At 44.2% G+C, this 21,746-nt stretch overlaps 2 protein-coding genes across 4 annotated transcripts in view; one reads left to right on the top strand and one right to left on the bottom strand.

Annotated features, from left to right (window-relative positions):
* Positions 1-774: 774 nt before the first annotated feature.
* Positions 775-11,357, bottom strand: SLC25A20 (solute carrier family 25 member 20). Its single transcript, XM_054180587.1, has 9 exons — positions 10,922-11,357; positions 10,355-10,447; positions 8,305-8,432; positions 5,847-5,937; positions 4,814-4,931; positions 3,744-3,816; positions 3,227-3,336; positions 2,174-2,298; positions 775-1,646 (listed from the first exon to the last, which is right to left on the bottom strand). The coding sequence occupies exons 1-9, from the start codon at positions 11,024-11,026 to the stop codon at positions 1,584-1,586; spliced, it is 906 nt and encodes a 301-aa protein (XP_054036562.1). The 5' UTR covers positions 11,027-11,357; the 3' UTR covers positions 775-1,583.
* Positions 11,358-11,418: 61 nt separating this feature from the next.
* The window catches only part of ARIH2 (ariadne RBR E3 ubiquitin protein ligase 2), a 33,766-nt gene continuing 23,438 nt past the window's right edge, over positions 11,419-21,746 (top strand). Inside the window, exons 1-2 of one of the 3 annotated variants that reach the window (XM_054180549.1) lie at positions 11,419-11,542; positions 15,560-15,906. In XM_054180549.1, the coding sequence (XP_054036524.1) occupies positions 15,658-15,906 (249 nt within the window). In that variant the 5' untranslated portion in view covers positions 11,419-11,542; positions 15,560-15,657. Of the gene's footprint in view, positions 11,543-15,127; positions 15,907-21,746 lie in introns of those variants that run through there. The other 2 variants (XM_054180567.1, XM_009905920.2) reach the window with 2 other exon arrangements.

The following is a 21,746-nucleotide window of genomic DNA, read 5'->3' as shown; positions in this document are numbered from 1 at the left end:
AAGGGGAGTTGTAGTCAGGCAGAGGTTGGTCTCTTCTCCCAGGCAACCAGCACCAGAACAAGAGGACACAGTCTCAGGCTGCATCAGGGGAGGTTTAGGCTGGAGGTTAGGAGGAAGTTTTACACAGAGAGAGTGATTGCCCACTGGAATGGGCTGCCCGAGGAGGTGGTGGGGTCGCCGTCGCTGGGGGTGTTCAGGGCGAGGCTTGACAGGATGCTTGGTTGCATGGTTTAGTTGATTAGGTGGTGTTGGATGATAGGTTGGACACGATGATCTTGAAGGTCTCTTCCAACCTGGTTTATTCTATTCTATTCTAAAAGGCAAGGGGTTAACACTTGAAGCCAGCAAGGCACAACTTATTTGCCAACCACATCTCAGAATTAAGAACTGGAAAACTTTAGTAAAATTAACCATGCATGGGCATGCAAAAAAAATAAATGAACCAAAGCACACATTCTAGCCAAGCAGCAGCTAGCTTTATTGAGTTCCAGTAACACTGCATCAAAACAAAGAGAAATTAAAGTTGCTTTTTGCTTCTTAGCATTAGTTCATTTTTCAAATGAAAAATGCGATTATGTTTCATATTAAAGAGAAACCCAAGGAACAGGAGCAAGAATAAAGTTAGACAAAACTGCCAAGCCAGTGTCCCCTGCATGTACTCCCCTCATCTCAGAGAAATTAGCTCTTGGAAGTGCAGTTAAATTTTCTCAGGTCAGTGTCAGGGATTGAATGCCAGGACACCATTTGATGAATCAAACGTACCGTGGCTTGCTACGCATAGTGCTGTACTTGTGAAATCACCCTTGGCACATCTTCAGTGGGGAGACAAAGGGATTTCAGAGAAAAGTTCTGGTTAATCAGACACATTTCCCCACTGGCTGCCTCAGTGAAGTTCAGTAGAAACATTGAGCACAATTAATTCTCCCTCCTAGTTCCACAGAAAAGATTGGCATGCGAGAGCCGATACAGTATCTGTAATAACCCCTCACTCAACTCGCCAAAGCCTAGCTCTGGTCTCCCCTGCTGAGCTCTGTGTTTGCTGTGCTTAAGATGAAACCCACTGTGAAAAGAAATAGCACAATCTAAAAGACTGCAGAAGAGGAGTATGCTCTGGATGTTGCTTGTAGATACTAGCATGTGCAGCTGCTAACTTACGCCCTGAGAGTTAAGTGCACACTACCAAACAAGAATTTTAAGGACATTTTTCAGCATTAGTTGCTACATGTTCCTTCAGTAAATAAAGAATTACATTTAAAGAAGTGTCCCCTTCTTCCATGAGGAAGTACTTAAGGTAGTGTGTGTAACAGTGACAGCTGTCTGTTAGCAGCATTACTGCTGTGGTACACTGGCTCAGAAGACAGGGGTGGATCAGCTCTAACCCCTCATCAGCTCTGTTTCAGAGCTAAAGCTTACATCTCTGATTGGCACATAGCACCACCTAAAGAATGTGAAGAAGGCAAAAAGGTCTTGTATTAGGCAAGTGAGCATTTCTGAAACTTCAAGTGATCATTCATTTATTCCTTTGAGGCAGCCTTGCAATCTCTTCCTTCTACTCTCTAATTTCCAAAGACTTCCTAGAGTCTTCATACATCTGGTACAATCCAGTTAAGAAACTTCATGGCAACTTCAAAACCAAGAAAACATGCCTGGAAAAGAGAGAACACATAGAACAAATAAGGATTCTAAAATCCTATTCCAAACAAGGTGTTTTGAAATGTAGCACTATGAACACCTGACAGGCTGATGTGGAAGGAGGAAGAGAATGAAAACAGGTCTTGGACCACCAGCACGAATTCTACTATATCCCTGCATACAAAGGCAGAACTTCTGCTGTGCCAAGGTAATTATTTTTTGAAGGGGAAGAGGAAACCAGTCCAAACTCATCTACACATTTGTCTTCTGCTTGAGGATGTACAATCAGTAGAGAAAGACTATCAGAGAAACTCAAGAAACAGCTTTCATGCAAAGCTGCAAAGGAAGGTTTAAGTGACGTTCCTCCTAGATTAAGGTACTTTTTAGAAGGTGGATACCAACAGCCAAAAGTATGTGCAGTGACAAGAATGTCACTGTAATAGTACAAGAGTAAGCAGCCAGTCATCTCCTCTACAGACTGCAGCCATTCACTGTGCATGGCCACGTCCCCAAACCCCATCTGGATCCCCAGCACACTTACCGCGTTAGCGGGAAATGCCCTGATCATCACAGCTGTGAAGCCCTTATAGAGAGATGCAATTCCTTCCTCTCTGATGAGTTCTCTTAGCACATCTCTAAAGCCATTTGCATATTTTCCTGGAGGAGCTGAAAGGGATACAAACCACGTTAGCTGTGAGACAGTCAGGAGTGCTGAAGGATGAAACAGCCCAAGATTTTCAACACATTCATATTGCTACACCAGGAACAGGTTCACATTGCGACACTAAGAGTCAAACTACATTGTGACAGCATCTGCCTAGGAAAATGATCTATCTCAGCCAAAAGCAAGCAAAACAAGAGACACCTCAGTAAACAGAACATCACCAAGTCACTGAGGGGCAGGGAAGAAAGACTAACTCTTGTTAGAGCTGGAAGTCTGAGCAGTTACTTGCACTGCTGATCACAGCTCTCCCAAGAACGGCAATTAGGAGACAAGAAGGTCAGATATAAAAATTCATGAAGCTGGTTTATAAGAAACAGAAATTGATTGACAAGGACTCCCAGAGAAACCAATGGAAAACCTGCCAAATTTTGCTGAAATGCAAGGCTTGGGACCATCCTTACTATAATTAGGCTGCAGATACTCGGGAGCAGTGCTGCTACTCTAAGAACAATGCTTTCAACACCTCTCAGTTACTATAATTGTAGGTAGCACAGGCTAGCCAACTATGTCTGAAGTGAAGTCACAAAACCTTTCAAAGAATTACATTTCTAATAAAGTAGCCACAAGAAGTGATCCTAATATATTGACTTCTATGCTCAGATTTCAAAACAGGTATCTTAAATCAGGATCATTATATTAGCAGGGAGGCAGAAACAGAGAAGTGGAGTCTGATTTGGCAAAAACAATGTGAGGAAACCAGCTGAAAAACGAGGAACACACTTGGGTTTTTCATGTACTTGTCTCAAGCAGTGCTCAAGACTTGCCTCCTTGCAGATGCCACGCTCAGATGGCATCTTCCATTACTGCCCAGCCCATTCTCCCAGGACCACCTCACTGAGTGTGGTTGTGACAAGCTGGCAAGCAACTCACCGGTCTGGAAACGGGACTTTAGCACATCTGGTGGGATGGCAACCACCCAGTTGAAGATCCCAGCCAGGCCCCCAGCAAAGAGGATCCTAGGCACACTGAGGTCACGCACACTGTGGCAAGATTGGAAAGGGGTGGGAGGAAAAAGAAAACAAAAAACACTCAGGAAAAAACCAAACCACAACATAAACCCAAAAAACCAACACCTCCCCCCAACACTAACAACAACAAAATGCCAACGACAAAGCCCCAGCGCTTTCTGCACGTACAGGGGTGACAATGAAGAGACCTACTTTAAATAGGTTGGCTTGGCTGATAAGACCCAAGGCTAGAATCTGAGAAGTCAGAATACTATTTCAGCTGTCTGCTCACCCCAGAACAAAACAGCTCACTGCACAAGGCAAGTAACTTTATTTTAACATTGTTTTGCTGATACTGCTCTAAATCTCTTCATAACTGGGGACATTAATCAGCAATGTTTGAGAAGTCCAGAAAATGGTGACTGTGAGATTTCACTAACCTCTTTCCCTCAGGGGTCAGAATGTTCTTCAGCCATTCATACGTCATGAAGTACATTCCGCTGGCTGGGACGTCTGGTGGGTAAACAACAAAGACTCTGAGTAGTGGGAAACAAAATGAAGCCTAGAGGCACAGCAGCCCCATGCCAGCTCAGCAACACCACTAAGTACATCCAGATTCCTTTTCTGAACCTCCTCTACAAACAAAATAAAATCTTCTGTTGCTCTAGACAGAAAAGCCTGAACTTTCCCAGGGATAGCAAGAGCTAAAGGCAAGAACTGGAAAGATAGCTCAAGTGCTTCTGTCAGCAGCCTTTCTAATCAGACTAGCTCAGCTAACGATGAGACAGCTCTAAGCTTTCCTTATTGCTGCGCAGCACAACAGTTCAGGAACTTCAAGAGTTTTGCATGCTCTTTGCTTTAATGATTCTATTTGGGGTTTTTCTAGTTGATGGGTTTTGTATTGGGTGTTTTAAGGTACTCCCACAGCCCATTATTAGCTCATACCTAAACTGGAGAATTGGCCTCTGTCTAGGGACACTGTCAGAGTTACATTGCTAGCTGCTACACTGCTATGAGAAGCAGAGGACAGGAAACATTTCCTAAACTGAGATATCAAAACACAGAACTTTACAGCTTATCCTTGGAGAACACTGCTCCAGGACAGGGAACAACCTAATGCTTTTCAAAGGAGAAAGCACCACAGCACTTAAACAAACAAAAAAAAAAAGAATTAAAAAAATGCCCACTTCTGTATTTTTCTTTCTCTTTGTTTCCTCTGCTCTTCCTCTCCTGAAGTCTCTCATTCCTCTTGGATTTTCAGATCTTAATTACTTAATTAATTCCTGATCCTTGTAATCTAATCTCTTCCTCACTCACTGAGAATCTCATGTTTATTTCTCAGTCCCTTTGAGGCATTGGAGGGGCTCTGCAGACTGAAAAACAGGAAAAAAAAGTGACACAGCATCTCCAACTGGCTCAAGGGACAGCGAGATCTATGATACTATGTCAAGCTCCTTATCTTATCTTAAGGTACCCCACACAAAAGCAGCATCAGTTCCCCATCAGGTACCTCTCATGAGGGTGAGCACTGTCCCCTTGTACACGCCGCGAATCCCAGCCTCGCGGTACAGCTGTTTCGCACAGTCCAAAGAGCCACTGTATTTGTTTTCACCTGTAGCTGCCTGGATCTGAAGGATTGAAGTGATAGTTTCTGACTAGTGAAGGTTTCTGGCTGGTGAACAATCATTCAGCCCATTGTTAGAAAGCCACATGCATGTTTCCAGAGAGGAAGAAGCACATACTTGTTCCATAGGCCATCCTGCATATAAAGCCTCTGTGCCACTTCCTCAGACTGCTCTCTCACACCCAAGCTGAAGATCTATTTACTGTTCCATGCAGAGGCTGGATTCTCTCCTATTTTTCCCCAGTGTAAGTTTGAAACAACTGAAGTCAGTTAGGTAACTAACTTGCACTGACAAAAAGTAGCCTTCAAATAGTTCAGTGAAATTCAAACCATTTCTATGTGTATAAAAGCTCCCCTGGTAACATCATGTCTGCCAGAACTAACATGTGACCACCCATACTGGAGTTCAACATCCTGAAACAAGTGAAGCTTCCCATCTCTGCTAAAGATGGTGTTTTCATTTGCTCATGTTGACATTTTCCAGCAACACTTTGAAAACTCTGTAGGAGGTGTAGAGCTCTCAGTCATCCAAACACCAGAAAACTATTTCCTGTGTTTTGAAGTGTGTTCCTTAGTTTTGTACTGGGGACCTGTCAAAGTAATAGAAAAGTTTCATTCTGAAAAATTGGACTTTCACATGCTTTGAAGTGGACTGAGGCATCCACTGGTGCCTCACGTAATGCCACATGGTGTAAGGCTTGTGCTCTGCAAAATGAACAGAGTAGTGAATGCTGTATGTACTTATACTGTCATGGCGAGTTTGGATAATGCTTCTTTGTGACACAGTTGCATTATGTGACAGCAGTCTCAGTCCTGTCAAAAACCAGAACAGACCAAGCACACTAACCAAAGCAGTTCCTGGTATGGAAAGACAAGAGCCCTGAAATTAAATTTCCATCACCATCATCCAATGCCTTACCTGTAAAAGGCACTTGATTCTCTCTCCTGGAGCCATGATTACTGTGGTGAACACTCCTGACAACATGCCAGCAGCAAACAGCTGCGGGTACCTGCCCCGAGGAAACAGAAGAGATCCTAACACAACACAGCACACAGTGAAAGAAGGGCAGAAAGTTCCTCTGTCACCAGGTTATACTGTTTTGCACAAGGCTGGCAGTGGAACTGGAAATACATCAGCTGCTTTTGCAGTACAGAAGAGTCTCATGAATGCATAGAGATAAACATTCGAGATCTCTAGGATTCAAAGCGCTGGGTCCCACAGCAACCACAATTCAGCTCTTCACATTTGTTCTATTTTCTAGAATTCCTCATACTTTTGTTATTTGCCACAGCATTCCTCATTAAATTTCATTCCCAACAGTCTCTTCCTCCTCCAGTCTCCCACTCTTCTCAGTTGACCCCACTTCCATGTGTATTCCTGCTTGTGCAGCCAAGACCTGCCTTTCTGTAACCTCTCAGTTCTTCACTCTTTCAGCCTCTGCCATCATCAATTCTAGCCTACCAACCTGCCACCATCCTACACAGTCTGCACCTGCTTTCATGTGGCAAAGTCTCCATAACAAGAATCCCTTAAACAGGCTGAATTTCTCCATCACAGAGTTATTTTTATGTCCAACCTCCTGCTACCCTCCCCAGTAAGATGACCTAACATCTCAATTTCCACATCTCCTCCTCCTCTCCACCCAAGAAATGGCATTCTATTCAGGTTTTCCAATTATCATATGTTTCTTTACTCTTAATTATAATCTCCTTAAATCTTCCAGTCCATTCAGACCTCCCTCACCACCTTTCATGACCCTCCTGCTCAAACTAAGCTTTGAATTTTCTAACTCACTTTGGGATTATTTGTGCCCCAAAAAGACAGAACAGGGTCTTCAAATTTTGCTCCTCCTCCTTCTTTCTAAAGCTTCCCCTCAAAGTCAACATGGGGAACATCCTGCCTGGCTCTAGACCAGTAACTGTGGTGCTGTCTGACCTTTCTTTTGGGGCCTCACATCCTAGGCACACTGTATCTTACTGTGTAAAGTCTGCAGCTAAGGTACACTACAGTTTGGCACCATGACAGTTCCATCATCTCTTTGACTTTTGGTCTTTCTCTCCCACTGCTCTGCTTGGGAAGACTTCTGCATAAAGTCTTAAAAAACTATGTTGCCCTTCTCCAGCTTGGTCTTTAAAACTCCCTCCTGGTACAATGTGCATAAAACACAAGGCACTGTGGTGATAAAGCTGCTAGAGAGAAGCCCCACTGCCAATTTGTTTTCTCGCATTCCCCAATTCTTATTATTCCCCTATTTTACCCTTCAGCCTTGTTGCATGAGAACACTACCATGGCAAATCAGAGGGAAAGCTAGCAGTGCCCCAGCACCATGGCACTGCCTCCCTCTGAGCAACTCGAGCAGAGGGAGCCTGCCCCATGTCATGGCAGCAGTACAGCCAGGTGCCTTCACACCTGGGCAGCCCCTGCACAGGCAAAGCTCCAACAGAAACTGCACCTCCCCACCCCACCATGCTTGGCTCAACACAATGGATTCCTGCTTTCTGACAGGGCTCCAACATGTTGCACAAATAGTAGAATAAAATGTTGCTAAGCTACAGTTCTGTTCCCACTTAGCTATAAATCACAATTCAGCAAAGAAGTCGAGTATTTTAAGGGTGGGGTTTTCTCCTTCATGTGTAAGTCAGTTTGCAGAAAGCCTTACAAAGTTTTCTTAGCTTCCTCTCTTTTCCAGCAGGTTAGGTATGTCTAGGAGTAGGGCTGCTCATAAACACCTCCTTTTAGAAACTAATAATAACACATTTCTATGGCTGTTATTACTGGAATGTGCTGCCCTGGGGGGTGGTGGAGTCACCATCACTGGAGGTGTTTAGGAAGAGACTTGATGGGGTGCTTGGTGCTGTGGTTTAGTTGATTAGGTAGTGTTGGATGATAGGTTGGACTTGATGATCTCAAAGGTCTCTTCCAACCTGGTCTATTCTATTCTATCCTATCCTAATGCAAGGACACAGTAAGACTCACAACTAACAAGGAAAAGAAAATCAGGACTGTGAATGTTGTTGGGACTGCTTGACCATTGATTTATTTCTCCCATAGTTTGTTAGCAGCAAGACTGTTGGCAAGCAACCATTGTATAACTCACACTGTACTCATCTAATGTGGAATTAATCGTTCCTTAATGGCTCTTTCTTGCGTAGAAAGGGAATTGCATAGCACCTGCCCACACACTGTCTGTTTTTAGCCTGTGCTATTAGTCCCACGCTTCCAGAAGCACTACAACAAACAAGTGCTTTATTTTGAAGAACTATATTTATAACCTCGGAGAAGAGGAGAAATTTACACCACAACTTAACGTGTGACAGTACAGCAGGCTGCCAGAGCCTTGGGGTGCCTTTCCCAACTGATTAACTCAGAAACTCACGTCAAAACGTCATCAGGTTTTCTCTGCTGGAGCCTTTTTCCCAAGCCAAACCCAAAGAAGCAGATAGCATACATGGGGGTCACTCCGATAATAGGAGCTGCCATTCCTCTGTATAAGCCTCGGACTCCCTGCAAGACACATTACCAAAAGAATTACTTGGATTTGCACAGGCTTTGCACGTCGCTTAACTTGTGAGAAACAAAAGGCTACAATGCAGGATAGTATCAATTACATGTCAAATTCATCAGAGGAATAATGGGGTCTAATGCTCATTTGCTATTACATCATTTGGCTGAGGCTCAGAGCCTGTTGCAGAGGAACACTCTCTTTCTTGGAAAACACTGGCACCACTTAGACCCTTCTGTTCCAATACTGTTCCTCCTGTGCTTACACCTCAAGCATGAGGAAGTTAAAAGCCACCTGACTAATACTCCTAATAGAGTATGTTCAAAGTTGTCTCAGGCACGTACCAAAACCGTCCTTAACTAACAGTTATCAAATGCAGTCGCATAAAATCCTGACCCTGAGTCCGAGAACGCCGACAGAATTTGCTCTTTAGTCAAAGGAACAGCCAAAGAGACCAACCTGAACTGCTTCACTCCCCACATGAACACAATTTGGAACAAGTTCAAGAGGAAACTAATTTTTTCTTTCCTTCCTTAAGTCAAAAAGCTTGTCACCGTACAATTTTACTTTCCTGATGTTTTCCTTCATCAGATTACACACATGGAAAACTCCTAATATAGATCCCAAAATTATTTCATTTACCTTGCCTTTGAAATGAACTTTCTCTGACAGAACGGGGAGTTGTCTTTCTAGATAAAGGCTAGATACAGAAAATGAATGTTTGCTGCACTGCTTGCCCCTTCCTCCCCCCACCTCAATGAATCAGTGCATCCTGGTACACGTCTGTACACTTACAATTTCATTAAAGTCAGTTGTGTCTGCATCTGACTGACAAAGATCAGACACTCCTGCTCAATCCTCCCATGAAAAGTGGGAAACAAAAGGGCTTGGCAGAGAGGTTTAATAGTTTTTCTTATAGAAACTGATGAGTATTGAGTAGGAGTAGAGAGGCAGCGTTGCTTTTGAACTCCACATCACAAGGCTGTTATTATGGTTCAGCTCTGACGTCTGTGCTTCAGCAGGGGTGTTAAAACCCGCAAGGGATTCAGAGCTAGAAAAGCATTTCAGCACTTTGTGGGAGAGACCAGGGAAGCAAGATTTACTTTGATTATATAACAACCTGCTAATTCCACAATGAAAGCAGATTTTGGATACGAGGCAGATCTTTCATTTAACCAAGAAGGTCCAGTGGTTAGAAATTAGATTCTAGATGAGTAAACAAATATGTGGACTTTACAGCCATTGTTTCCAAACGCTAAATAGCTGCTGGGAAAACTTACAAAGCAGAAAAACAGATTCTATACCACTTCAAGTCTTCAAACCAAGGCTGTATGCCTTTCTAAAACCAAAATGAACTTTTGTTCAATCATGTAATATGGCTGATTCAGGAATGAAAACTACTGTCCACCTCCTGAAGAAGGCTGAACCAAATAATTTAATTGACCATCTGTTCTCAGGAAAAAAATACTAATGAATGCTCCTCTACTTTCTCCTAGATGGCATAATACGTTACAGAAAAAAAAGTAAAAGTAATGCTTGCATCCACAGAGGTCATTACGAACGTCAGGATTTCCAAAGCCAGCTCCAAATCCCAAAGGCAGCAAAATGCCACCAGCTACAACAACAAAGCCATCAAACAGCTGCCAACATTCACTCCAGTGTATACTTTCAGGTATTAATACCATGCTCTTTGAACCAAAAGCATTCCTTAACAGAACAGACACATGCACCTGGAGTATGTGGGTGCTAAGCGTTCCCTAAATTTTGTGATTTGCTTAGAAACTTTAAGTAGAATCACTGTGATAATCCAAGAATTGAATAGTGTTTGCGGGGGGAGGGGGAACAAACGACATTCCCACATGATTCCATTCCTGCAACATACAGGAACAACTGATATTTTTGGCAGGCATCAGAGACACAGTACCTCTTTAACAAGAGTCTTTCTGAAGCAGTCAAAGGTCCCAGAATAAAGTGGAGCCTGACCAGGCTGTGGCTTAGGCTGGGTCTGCAGTCTGACCTAGTGAAATAGGATAAGAAAACATTATCTTATTAAACATGTGCTTATTACGGGGCTAAGCTTTGTGAGTAGCCTTTATGATATGGGCAGAGGGATTGACATCATTTTAGCCCTTTGCAGAAGCGATTGAACTTTAATGTATTTAATAGTTAACATATTTAACCAATTAACTGCTAGAATGACCTGCAGCTGTCGGGACTCGATAGCCGCCTCGCCAGCAGGGGGCGCGCCGCGGCACGCCAGGACTTTAAGCTCCGCCCCTACGATGTCCGCCGGGAAGCGCTGTCTTCCGCTGGCGCCTCCGCAACGCCCGCCGGGACGCGTAGTCCGGCTCCCCCAGCCCGCCTCCCCGCAGGACGCCCTGCCGTTCCCCGCGCGGGGCCCGCCGGGAAGTGTAGTCTGTCTCCGTCGGCTGTCCCCATCCCCCACAGCACCGTGCCCCCGGCCGCTTCCCCATCCCCACTGCCGCCTCACCTTGATGGTGTCCAGTGGGTGCCCCACGAACACCAGGCAGACACCCCCGAAGCCGCCAGCGAAGAAGTTCTTCACGGGGCTGATGCGCTGCGACTGCTCCCCCATGGTGGCAGCGACGGGTGAAAGACGGGACCGGGACTCTGCGTCCCCACCGAGCCAGTGCCGCCCCGCGACCTTTACCCCAGTACCGGGCCGCGCGGCACGCTGGGATACTGGGGGAAGTGAGCGCGGGGCAGGTCGGGAGCGCGGCGGTCTCTGCCCGTGGCGGCGCGGAGGCCGCGACGGTCCCTGCCTCCACAGCGGAGCCGGGCGCTCGCATCGAGTCCTAGCACGGGGCGGGGCCCGGCCACAGGGCCGCCACTTTCCAGTGCTGACCCGGCACCTTGGGGCTGTCCTGTGCTGCTGGGCCGATCCTCCCCCTAGGTGCTTCCCCAGGTGTTTTTGTTGCTTCCTCGGCCCAACGCCCTGGTCCAACCCGCCCCGGCGGCTCCGGCCCCGCCCGGCGGAAGTGACGGCACACGGAGGCCGGTGCTTCCGGCGTGCAGGCAGTGGCGGCCCGGCAGGAGGAGCCCGGCGCGCCGCTCCCTGCCTCCCCCGCCCGGCTGATTTCCGCGGCGCCCGGTAAGTGCAGGAGGGCTGGGCCGCGCTGCGAGGGGAAGGCGGCGATGGGGCTTCCAGTGGAGCGGCCTGTCCTGGGGATCTGGGGGCGCCCGTCGAATGCTGCCGCCGCTTGTCGGGCCCGTGTTCCTCAGCGGGAGGCGGCGAGAACCGGGGCGGCCCGAGCCTGGTGTGAGGGACTCGGTGCCGCTTCTCTGTAACTTCTGCTCAGTCTGGCGCCCCACAGCGCTGCGCCCGCAGCCGGTGCCGAGGTCGGGCTGCCCTGGAGAGAAACCGCAGCCCGTGAGCTATCAGTCCCGTGCTAGGAACGGGTTGCGAGTGGGCCGTGGCTCCCTCCTCGCCCCGCCACCGTTGAGGCTTTTCTTCAACAGCTCCCTTTTCCCCATTTTCTCTGGGCTTTCCTCCTACGAGTATGCGGTGTTCTGTTTGTTCAGGACGCGTACAGGAGGATTGAGTCTTGCACGGATTACAAAAGAAATGGACCTGAGGTAACTTAAATGGACTGGGTACCTTTCTGTCCGAGCCCAGTGATACCGTGGGAGGAAGCGTTATGTAGGTATGTGTACAATAACTTGCTAAAAGTGATGATAGATTAGAAAGGGCAGAAATAAAATGGATTAGATGAGTTGGGAAGGACAAGGCAGTCGTGATAGTATGAACAAAGACTGGGGAGTGGGAGGAGAGCATGCAGATTCGTGGGGGATGTGTGATATGGCTGCAAGGAGGTCTCTGCAGAGTCATCTGTGGTGAAAAGGATGGGGGGTGGTGTTCTAGTTTTTTGCTCTTGGTATGAAAAAATACTATCAAAAACCTCAGTAGGGAAGGACATGGCAAGGCACACATGCTATGTGTGCAAAGAAGCAATTGATGATCCACAGATTACGGGTTTGAGCGACATAGAGATGTGGCTAACATTGATAGCAAGTGTGGAGTTGGGATTGTAGGTGGTTGCAGAGAAAAGATCTGTTTGAAGTTTACATGGGTAAGTAGTTCAGGAGGCAAATTTGAGTTGTGCTGTCTCTGTTTCAGAGTTACTAATGATGAAGTGAAAAAAAAAAGATGTCTCAAATGTGTGAAATATTAACAGGAGACAAAAAGGACCCTTCTTCAAAAAACTTACTAGAAAAATCTGACAGAGGTAGACAGGGCAGGAATCAGAAAAGGATGATGTAGTAGGATAAGATATGAGATGGGATCACATAATTCACTCTGTCTGATAGTGGGGAGGTCAGAGAGAATCTGGTGGTGTCATATTTGAAGGCATTCTGTTTCAAAAGACCTTGTTTAGAAGAATTGTGCTGGTAAGCAGGAGTTAGCAAGGGGGCATCTCTGTTGGAGCCAATAGGTAGCAGACCATAGGGCTGGATGTGCTTGTGAGTTCCTGCAGGGAGGCTGGAGGAAGAGGTGAGATTAAATTTTGTCACTGTTAGTGAAGATGAGGAAGTATCATGGATGAAGGTGATAAAGACCTCATCCTCCTTTGGATAAGAAAGTGATCTAAATATGGTTTGAAACTTCATAATCTGAATTTTGGAATTATGGTAATTATTTAATCTAAATACTCCTTGCTTTTGTAACCCTCTGTTTCGAGCTTAATGTCTTTATTGGCTTAAAAACCAGTGCTATCAAGTATTAACTGTGTCTTGTCTTAGTTTGTATTCAGAGAGCTCATGGTTTGGTTATGAATGAGGGCATTAGGCTGTTTGTTAGGTGGGCTGAGTTCTCTACCTCACTGCCCTGCCTTGCTTTGTCCACAGAGCTTGTGCCTTAGCCCTCCTCTTTCTTCACACGTGTCCATCTGACGTTTAGTTATGCTGGAAGTGAGCTCTCAGTGAGAATGTTGACGGGGTCCCAAAAGCCATCCAGTCCAGAGACTGTTTTCTGCTTGATGTATCCCATTTGCCCATGCAAACAGTTCCTCTGTTTGTTCAAATAAGTATGTTAGTGGCACAAATGAACAGCTCTGCACTCTTCTGAATCCCCTCCCCAGCAACTGGTATTGAGCTGCTGAGATACTGGTGAGGCCCCTTATTCTGCTTAGAGCTAAAAACATCACTTGGACAAGATTCACTATGTGCTGAGACAGAAAATGGACCCAGCTTTTTGTGTTGGGTTGGTTGTTTGTGTGGGGGTGTTTGTTTGTTGGTTGGTTTGGTTTTGATTTTTGCTTGTTTGGGTTTTTTTGTCTTACTGGAATGTGGGATGATCTGAGCAAGTTTGAGAAGTTTCCTGGCTGGTGGAACATGCTTGAGCTTTGTGATGCTCTGAGGTGGGCTGAACAAAGCTATTGCACACTGTGCAAGTGGGTTTGGATTCTCTAATAAGTTAGTCCTTTAATATTGTTTTTAATAAGTAAAGGCTTGTTACTACTTCTGTGCAAGAGGCCAGCGTGATGCAGGTTGAAGCCACAATGGAATCATGAACTCTGAGCAGGGTAGAGGGAGGGTCAGTATGGGTTTGCCTTGTGTCTGTCAAATCAGATTTCACATCTGTCTCCTTCCAGTATGAAACTCTGCCTGTCAATGGGGAGCAGTGTGATAAAGTGTTTGTGTGCTACTAAGTGTTTGTGTGGACAACTAAGGAATTGAGAGGCAAATGAAACAAATGGAGACCAGAATTCAAGGGGTAACATAATTTAGCTGCTAGCCTTCATCCTCCCTCACTGGAGGCTTCTCTGCTGAAATTGCTGCAGGGCCTCAAACTAATTGTACATCTCATCTCTTCCTGGTTATTCTGTGCTGTTTGATTAGGCTACTGAAAAGAGAAAACAAGTTGAGGAAAAATGATGAAAATTTGTAGTTGATGTTTCCCATGCTTTAAAGTTGGGATTCTTAAAGCTTGATGGTGGTTCCCCCAGTAGCTAGGAATCTGTGATCCTGTGGGAATACATCTGAGTAACAGAGCAGCAAGGTAGCAATGTAAACGTGTAAGCAAACCAACGTGTGCTGCTTGTGGAAAATACAGCTTTGATTTCAGATACATGTTTTTATATGTGAAACAAGGTTGCAGCAATGCTTTAAGTCCTTTGTATTTGCCATCCCCTCTTGAAACTTAAATTATTTGGTTAAAGGAAAATTTGTGACTAGACGTGAGATGGCCACGATTCAAGGTTGATACAGGCTCTGCTGCTGAACCTCCTAAAACTTGAATTCATGCAATTTAGTTGCACAAGTGGAGGTTTGTAGTTCAGCTAAGTGAAGTTAAATGTGTGAACTTTCCAATACCAGTTACAATCTTTAAGAAAACAAAAGGGTTGCCTGCTCTGGTTTTTCTTGAATAGCTGCTGTCAACACTCGGGCAGAGATTTCTACACTCAGCAGGTAACAAGTGTGTGTTGGGAAGGGAATAAAGTGAGAGAATTAATGTTATTTCTCCCCTCAGATATAAGGCCCAAGCCACATCACATCCAGTAGAACATACTTAAAGTGTTTAACTGATTTCACATTTCTTTCCACATGTTATGGAGGACTGTTGCTTAGGGTGTATGTGAGAGATCTGTTTGCTGCTTCTGTTTTCCCAAGTCCCACTGAACGTCTGTGATTCTGAAACAGTATGGACTTGCACAGTGTCACACGTTGTCTGTCTAGCCGCTGTGGTCATAGTTAAGGGGTTTGTGTTTTTTCCTGCTGGTTAAATGAATATGATGCCTTCCTGCTGCACTTCAGACTGCTGGTAAAAACAATGTAATAAATTTTGTCGTATCTCTGACAAGATCTGTAGTGGTTATGCAGCCGCTTTCCAAATGTCAAAAGTGTCAGGGCCCACAGGATGCTAGGAAGGCTAGAATGTAGTGTGATAAGCCACCCTCTGAGGTTCTAGACCTTGGCTGTAAAAGGAGCCTTGGCTTTGCAGGTGCAAGAGTCACAGTGGATACAAAGCAGGGATGCACACAGCGAAGTCTTCTTTAGCTGGGCTGCTGAGTTGGTCCGTTCCTGGCTGTTTGATCACCTGTATGATATTGACGTGGCCTCTCTTAACAATTTCTTAGGCAACAGAAAAAACTGTTTTTCCCCCCCTTAGGATACAGAGCTCAGATGAAATCAAAAGAACGATAAAGTTTGGAGGAGAAAAAGAAGCTGCAATTGCTTTCCTGGTCTGCAGTTTGACAGGGCATTAAGATGTCCGTGGACATGAACAGCCAGGGCTCTGACAGCAATGAAGAGGATTATGACCCTAATTGCGAGGAGGAGGAAGAGGATGAGGATCCTGGGGATATTGAGGATTATTATGATGGGGTAGCTAACGACGTGGAGCAGCAGGGAGCAGATGCCTTTGATCCAGAGGAATATCAGTTCACCTGCCTGACTTACAAGGAGTCGGAGAGCACTCTGAATGAACACATGGCCAGCTTGGCTGCCACGTTAAAGGTGAGGAAAGGTTTCTGCATTAACACAGCTGCAAAGTAAGTCTTTGATTGAAAAGGCAAATGTTGAGCATACAGTTTGCAACCAAAGCTGTGGCAATATTACTGATGTGGGGGGTTGGAGGAACATTATTGAAGGTCCCTGGTTCAGAACTTACTTAAAGGTTTACAATTGTCGTGTACTGATTCTGGGGCCTAAAAAATATCTTCCTAACTGAATGTTGACTCTTGCAATTTTATTTTGTGTTGACAGAACTAAACTTCATGACCATAATTCCTAAGTTGTAACTCTTTGCATTAAAACAATGAGGATATATAGAAAACACATCAAATGATAAATGGTGCAGATTAAAACATCTGTTTGAGAAGATAACTGACAGATAGGAAGACATGCTAAAACTCTGTAATTCTAACAAAACCACCTTTCTTTGTTGGTTCTGAGAGCATAATCATAGACTTTCAAAGAGAAATCAGCTGTCATGCCAGGTATTAACCCTACTGTTGCAGTGACAGCAATTAAAGTACAATGAACTTGCCAGCTCTTGTGGTGACTAATTCATCACAAAAGAGTCACACTCTGAGTCAGCTCCATGGTGTTATACTCAGTAAGACTTTTGTGAAGTTCTCCTTCTTTTTGTGCAATTGATTACTTTAGTGCAGACTAGTGATAGAGGAAGTTTCCTCTACCTTGTCAGTGTGCTTTGGTCACAGTGCAGGTAAGAGGAGAGCAGAATTTTTGAAGCTCTAGATGTTGACACCAGGTTGAAATTATTAATGCATCTACTTTGTAACTGGTCTTCTGGTGCCTCCTCTTCTCTGGAAAAAACTTTGAAAGCAGGACAGGTAGCCACAATGCATAAAACCCCTATTGGATAGATTTTTTTTCCCATTCATTTAGTCTGAACCAAACCTAATTTTAAAAAAATAGGAGGGGGGATCTCTAGATCCTTATTTGCACATCAGCATCCTATAGGAACAGCATAACCATAAAAGCCCAAGGACTGTGAAGCCTGTAAACAATAGGCACTAAAGTGCAGCCATGGTTTTTACTGTGTCTCTAGCTGATTGTGTTGCCTGTTGTGCTTGTTTCCAGCATTCAGCACCTGAGGAAATTTTTACTTCCTTGCTTTCTTGACTGCCACTCCTAGCTGTGATTTCTTAAAAATGTGCATTTTGAGCTCTGAATACTTGCTGTTCCCTGCAGATTGTCAGAAAAGGGAGGGAAAAGGAAAGAACAAATGAGAGGAGTGGGTCAGCACTTTTGATCCAGCTGCCAGTTGCTCTTGCTTCTTAGCAATTAAGTGAGGATTTAGAACAGCTTTTCTGCTCCTTACTGTTTGCCTTCAACTGGAGCACCCTTCAAAAAGGTGACCCCTGCCATATTGTTCTCTTGAATTAAATTAACAGAAGCACTACTTTGTTCAGTCTGTAAGACAGACTTCCTAAGTCAAAATAAAATTTCCAAGAACTCTGAAGGTCTTATTGAGCAGATATTGTAGCTGACCAGATAATAGCATTCTGCTAGCTTGAATCCCACTCTAAATGTGACCTAAGGAGAGAGCATTTTAGGTTCCTTTTATATCAAGACTATACTTGCATATTTGCTAGAAAGTAGTGTCATGCATTTTTGTGCAGGAGGAGGTAAAAAATAAATATGAGTGGAAACCTGAAAAACTCTGGTCTTGTAAGCCACACACTGTTGTTGCCTCTTGAAGTGCCACATGAACTCTCTTCACTAGCAAGAGTGGTGCAAGAATTGCACTTTCCTTGGAAATCTGTTGTGTATGTGCAGCATGTGCTTTTTGTTTCCTGGCATCCTTTCTTACAATACTTGAGCAACCCTGTTTCTTCCTTCCCCTCTCTTCCAGCAAGGAAACTTGTCATTTTGTTAGTTTCTGAGACAAACTGTGGTGGAAAGAATTTGTCTTGAATTAGCAAGCGTAGAGAAAGAGGAAATTGAATAGAACATGGTGAACTGTTTGTTATCATTATTTTCCACTAACTGAATGGATATCAATAAACAGGAGCAGCCTCTTGTAAGAATTGTATTGACTTCTTTCCTCCAATTTTCTTGAGCTCTAAAAATTGTTTCTTTCTTTTGAAGACTACCTTCTACAATGTCTTTGGGGTTTTTTGGCTAGTGTTGGTGGTTCTTTTGAAGCATCCTAGTTCATTTTGTTGATTTCTTCTCCTTTACCTTGTGATAGCTACTGGATACATAGTGCTTTTCAGCACTAGCTCACATTTAAGGCAGACTAGTTGCCTCTGACAGGGAAGGATGAAGGTAAGTTAAAGACTGCCTTCAGGAGGTATGGTGTTGAAGGCAATGCATGACATGGTATCTGAGCAAGTTGCTGTCACAAGAAGTGAACTAATACAATTTCCTGAAAAGCAGAAGAAAATAATGTGATAAATGAGTTCAAAGACATCTTTTGTTGTTCTGCCACTATATGTTGTCATTAGGCTCTTCACTTTCTGAAAGTTAAGCTGGAGGGGTGTACTGAGTGTGTTTCTTCTCTGTGATGTCATATACACGCCTCTAAGAGCAGAAACAGGTATTCAGAGCTTTATGTCTTTGTACTTGCAATCTGTACTGTTTATTAGCTAGTAATTAAATAGTGTTTCATTTCCTCTGCTCATTAACCCTCAGTATTTGGGGTTTTTAACTGTTTTATTCAGCTATTTCAGGCTGATGGTTGAAATCCTATTTTTTCAAAAGCATGAAGGTAAAAGGGTGATCTTCCTTGAAAACTCTCTTGGCTACCTTTCCATTCCTTGCAAGTTACAGCTGACCTTGTTCCACTGAAGCTGAAGAGGCAATTGAACAAACCTTGCTTGGCTGGTTATCATCAGGTCAGGTCTGAGCACCCTGCATTTGCAAGTTTGAATGCAGCATTGAAAGTGACAGTCTAGTCAACAAACCCCTGGGTTTTCATCTACCACAATTAGAGTAAAAATTAGTTAAGTCTGATAAAAGCATGAAACCCACCATGCAGGCAGGTGTATGCCTGTGTATCTCTTACTATGTTAGGAAACTTTTACCTTGAATTCTTCTGACTCTTCACCAGGTGGGGAATTTGGAGTAGAAAAATGAGTACAGACAAGGTAGCAGCAGATACAACCAACTGTGCTGGGTAGTAGGCCTGCAACTACAATAGGGGTTATAGCAGAAATATCTGGAAGCTGGAGGGACTTCATGAGTGGTACTCAAAATTCCTTCTTATTTTGATTTTAGTGAGTAGAGTGAGGTTTTAGTGGGTAGTTGATCCCTGCTTTTCAAGAGGACAAAGTGTTTTTGCCCTGATTAGTACTGTTAATCTGGAGGTCTGTTGGTGAAGGGTTCAGTAAATACACAGACTAAAATTAGGACAGACTATCTCTGTTGAAACATGCCAGAAGAAAATCCAGAACTGTGATTCTCTGATCTTAAGGCCTGTGAATTGAAGCAGATCATTTCTAATTCCTTGGAAGGTCACTTGACCAACAGTCAATGCTTGTTAAGGACAGTACTCATGAAAGCAGAATGGCATGCATTGCCTGCAGGATTTACAGCAGTTCTGTTTTAAAAAAGTAGGTATACCTCTAAAATCCAATATCTTTCAAAAATAATGAATTAAAATTGTACAGCAATGTTCTCAAGATCCCTCTGTCAGTCATTACTGAGCGATTTGTGGCTCTTGGAGTAGTAGAATCACTATGTGCATACAAACAGGATCACAGAATCACCGAGGCTGGAAGAGACCTCAAAGATCACCAAATCCAACCTGTCACCGCAGACCCCATGACTAAACCATGGCACCAAGTGCCATGTCCAATCCCCTCTTGAACACCTCCAGGGATGGTGACTCCACCACCTCCCTGGGCAGCACATTCCAATGATGAATGACTCTCTCGGTGAAGAACTTTCTCCTCACCTCCAGCCTAAACTTTCCCTGGCACAGCTTGAGACTGTGTCCTCTTGATCTGGTGCTGGTTGCTTGAGAGAAGAGACCAGCTCCCTCCTGGCTGCAAACACCCTTCAGGTAGTTGTAGACAGCAATAAGGTCTCCCCTGAGCCTCCTCTTCTCCAGGCGGAACAACCCCAGCTCCCTCAGCCTCTCCTCGTGGGGCTTGTGCTCGAGGCCTCTCCCCAGCCTTGTTGCCCTTCTCTGCACACACTCAAGTGTCTCGATGTCCTTCTTAAACTGAGGGGCCCAGAACTGGACACAGTACTCAAGGTGTGGCCTAACCAGTGCAGAGTACAGGGGCACAATGACTTCCCTGCTCCTGCTGGCAGGATGATACTAAACAGTTGCATAAACAAAGTTGACCCTGTCAGTGGCTAGCAGTTGAGTGTTTTGATGTCATCATATTGTTTTTGTTTGTGAATGACACTTCTTGCCTTTGCTGAGGGTTTCTCTACAAGTCTTGGAATATCTGTGATGTTCCAAATAACTGGCACTAGTTTCTGTTTTTTTAAACTGACGATGTAAACTGCCAGATGAAACAACTGCAAGAACAGATTTGGGGGGGGGGGGGGGGGGAAATGTTACCTTGACTTTTAAAGTCTTCTTAGAAGCTGATTGTCAGTCATGAGGAAGCTACTTCTGTGCTTAAAAAGTAACAAGGAAAGATGGTGGTGGTGTTTGACAGAGCAATTGATGCTGGTGTAGTCTTTCCACTAAAACCAAAGGAGTTGTAAAACTGAAGAACTTAGAGTTTTCAGCTCACTAATATGAGTAATCTGCTAATATCTGCCAGACAGCAAAAAGCTTATTTCCCTTACTCCTTGAAATAACAGCTTGTGATGGGTTTTTTAGCCCTGTCCTTGGAAGAATGAAACTTGCTAGATGCAAAAAAAACCCAACCCCCAAAACATTTGATTTCATGACATAGTTCTGAATCTATTAGCCCATGTTACTACTACTGCTATTTCAGAGATAAACCACTCTCTCCTATATTCTTGTATGCCTTATTGCTGTCATGTCTTTTAATGCAACCAAATCAGTATTTGCTCATAAAAACGGGGCCCTCTGAAACTGTTCCGCACACTCAAATTGCGCTGACACAGAACAGTTAGTTTGTGGAGCTGCTGGGTGAATGCTGGCAGCAGTCCTTTTCAAATGCCATCTTTAGCAGATCCAGAGTCATGTGCGTGGAGATTGGCAGCCTGCACGAGCAGCTCTACCCGGAGGAGCTGGCACTCACAGAATGCCTGCTCAATGCAAGTGCAAGAAGTCTGCAAGGAGCCAGATGTCAGGACACCGGCCTGCTTGCCTCCCTCCACTGCTGTGCAAACCCCAGCCCCCAGGCCTGCAGTGTTGTGTAGTCATCCTTTCTCATGCCATCATGACTGAATGAAACATAAAATGGCAGACATAAAAAGACTAGCTGTGTCTAAGTACCTTGGAAGTATTAAAGCCCCTTGGAATACTCCAATACACGTCCATAAGAGCAGGGTTTGAGAATGTTATGTTCAATGCCCATAAGAACAGGCACTGGTAAATATATTCAAACACATACTGCTTACTAATAACTTATAGTTAACTTATTAGTTGTGTTATATAGGTTATAGTTACTATAACTTATTAGAAATGGTAGGTAATAAGCTAATAAGAAGCTAATAACTAATATAGTTACTATAACTTATTGGAAATGGTAGGTAATAAGCTAATAAGAAGCTAATAACTAATAAGTTATAGTTACTATAACTTATTGGAAATGGTAGGTAATAAGCTAGTAAGTAGCTAAGAAGCTAATAACTAATAAGTTATAGTTACTATAACTTATTGGAAATGGTAGGTAATAAGCTAATAAGTAGCTAAGAAGCTAATAACTAATAAGTTATAGTTACTATAACTTATT

This window comes from Dryobates pubescens, chromosome 1, assembly GCF_014839835.1.
Source record: "Dryobates pubescens isolate bDryPub1 chromosome 1, bDryPub1.pri, whole genome shotgun sequence".
Lineage (NCBI taxonomy): Eukaryota > Metazoa > Chordata > Aves > Piciformes > Picidae > Dryobates > Dryobates pubescens.
Note: the sequence above shows the minus strand (reverse complement) of the source record. Positions and strands in the feature narration are given on the sequence as shown.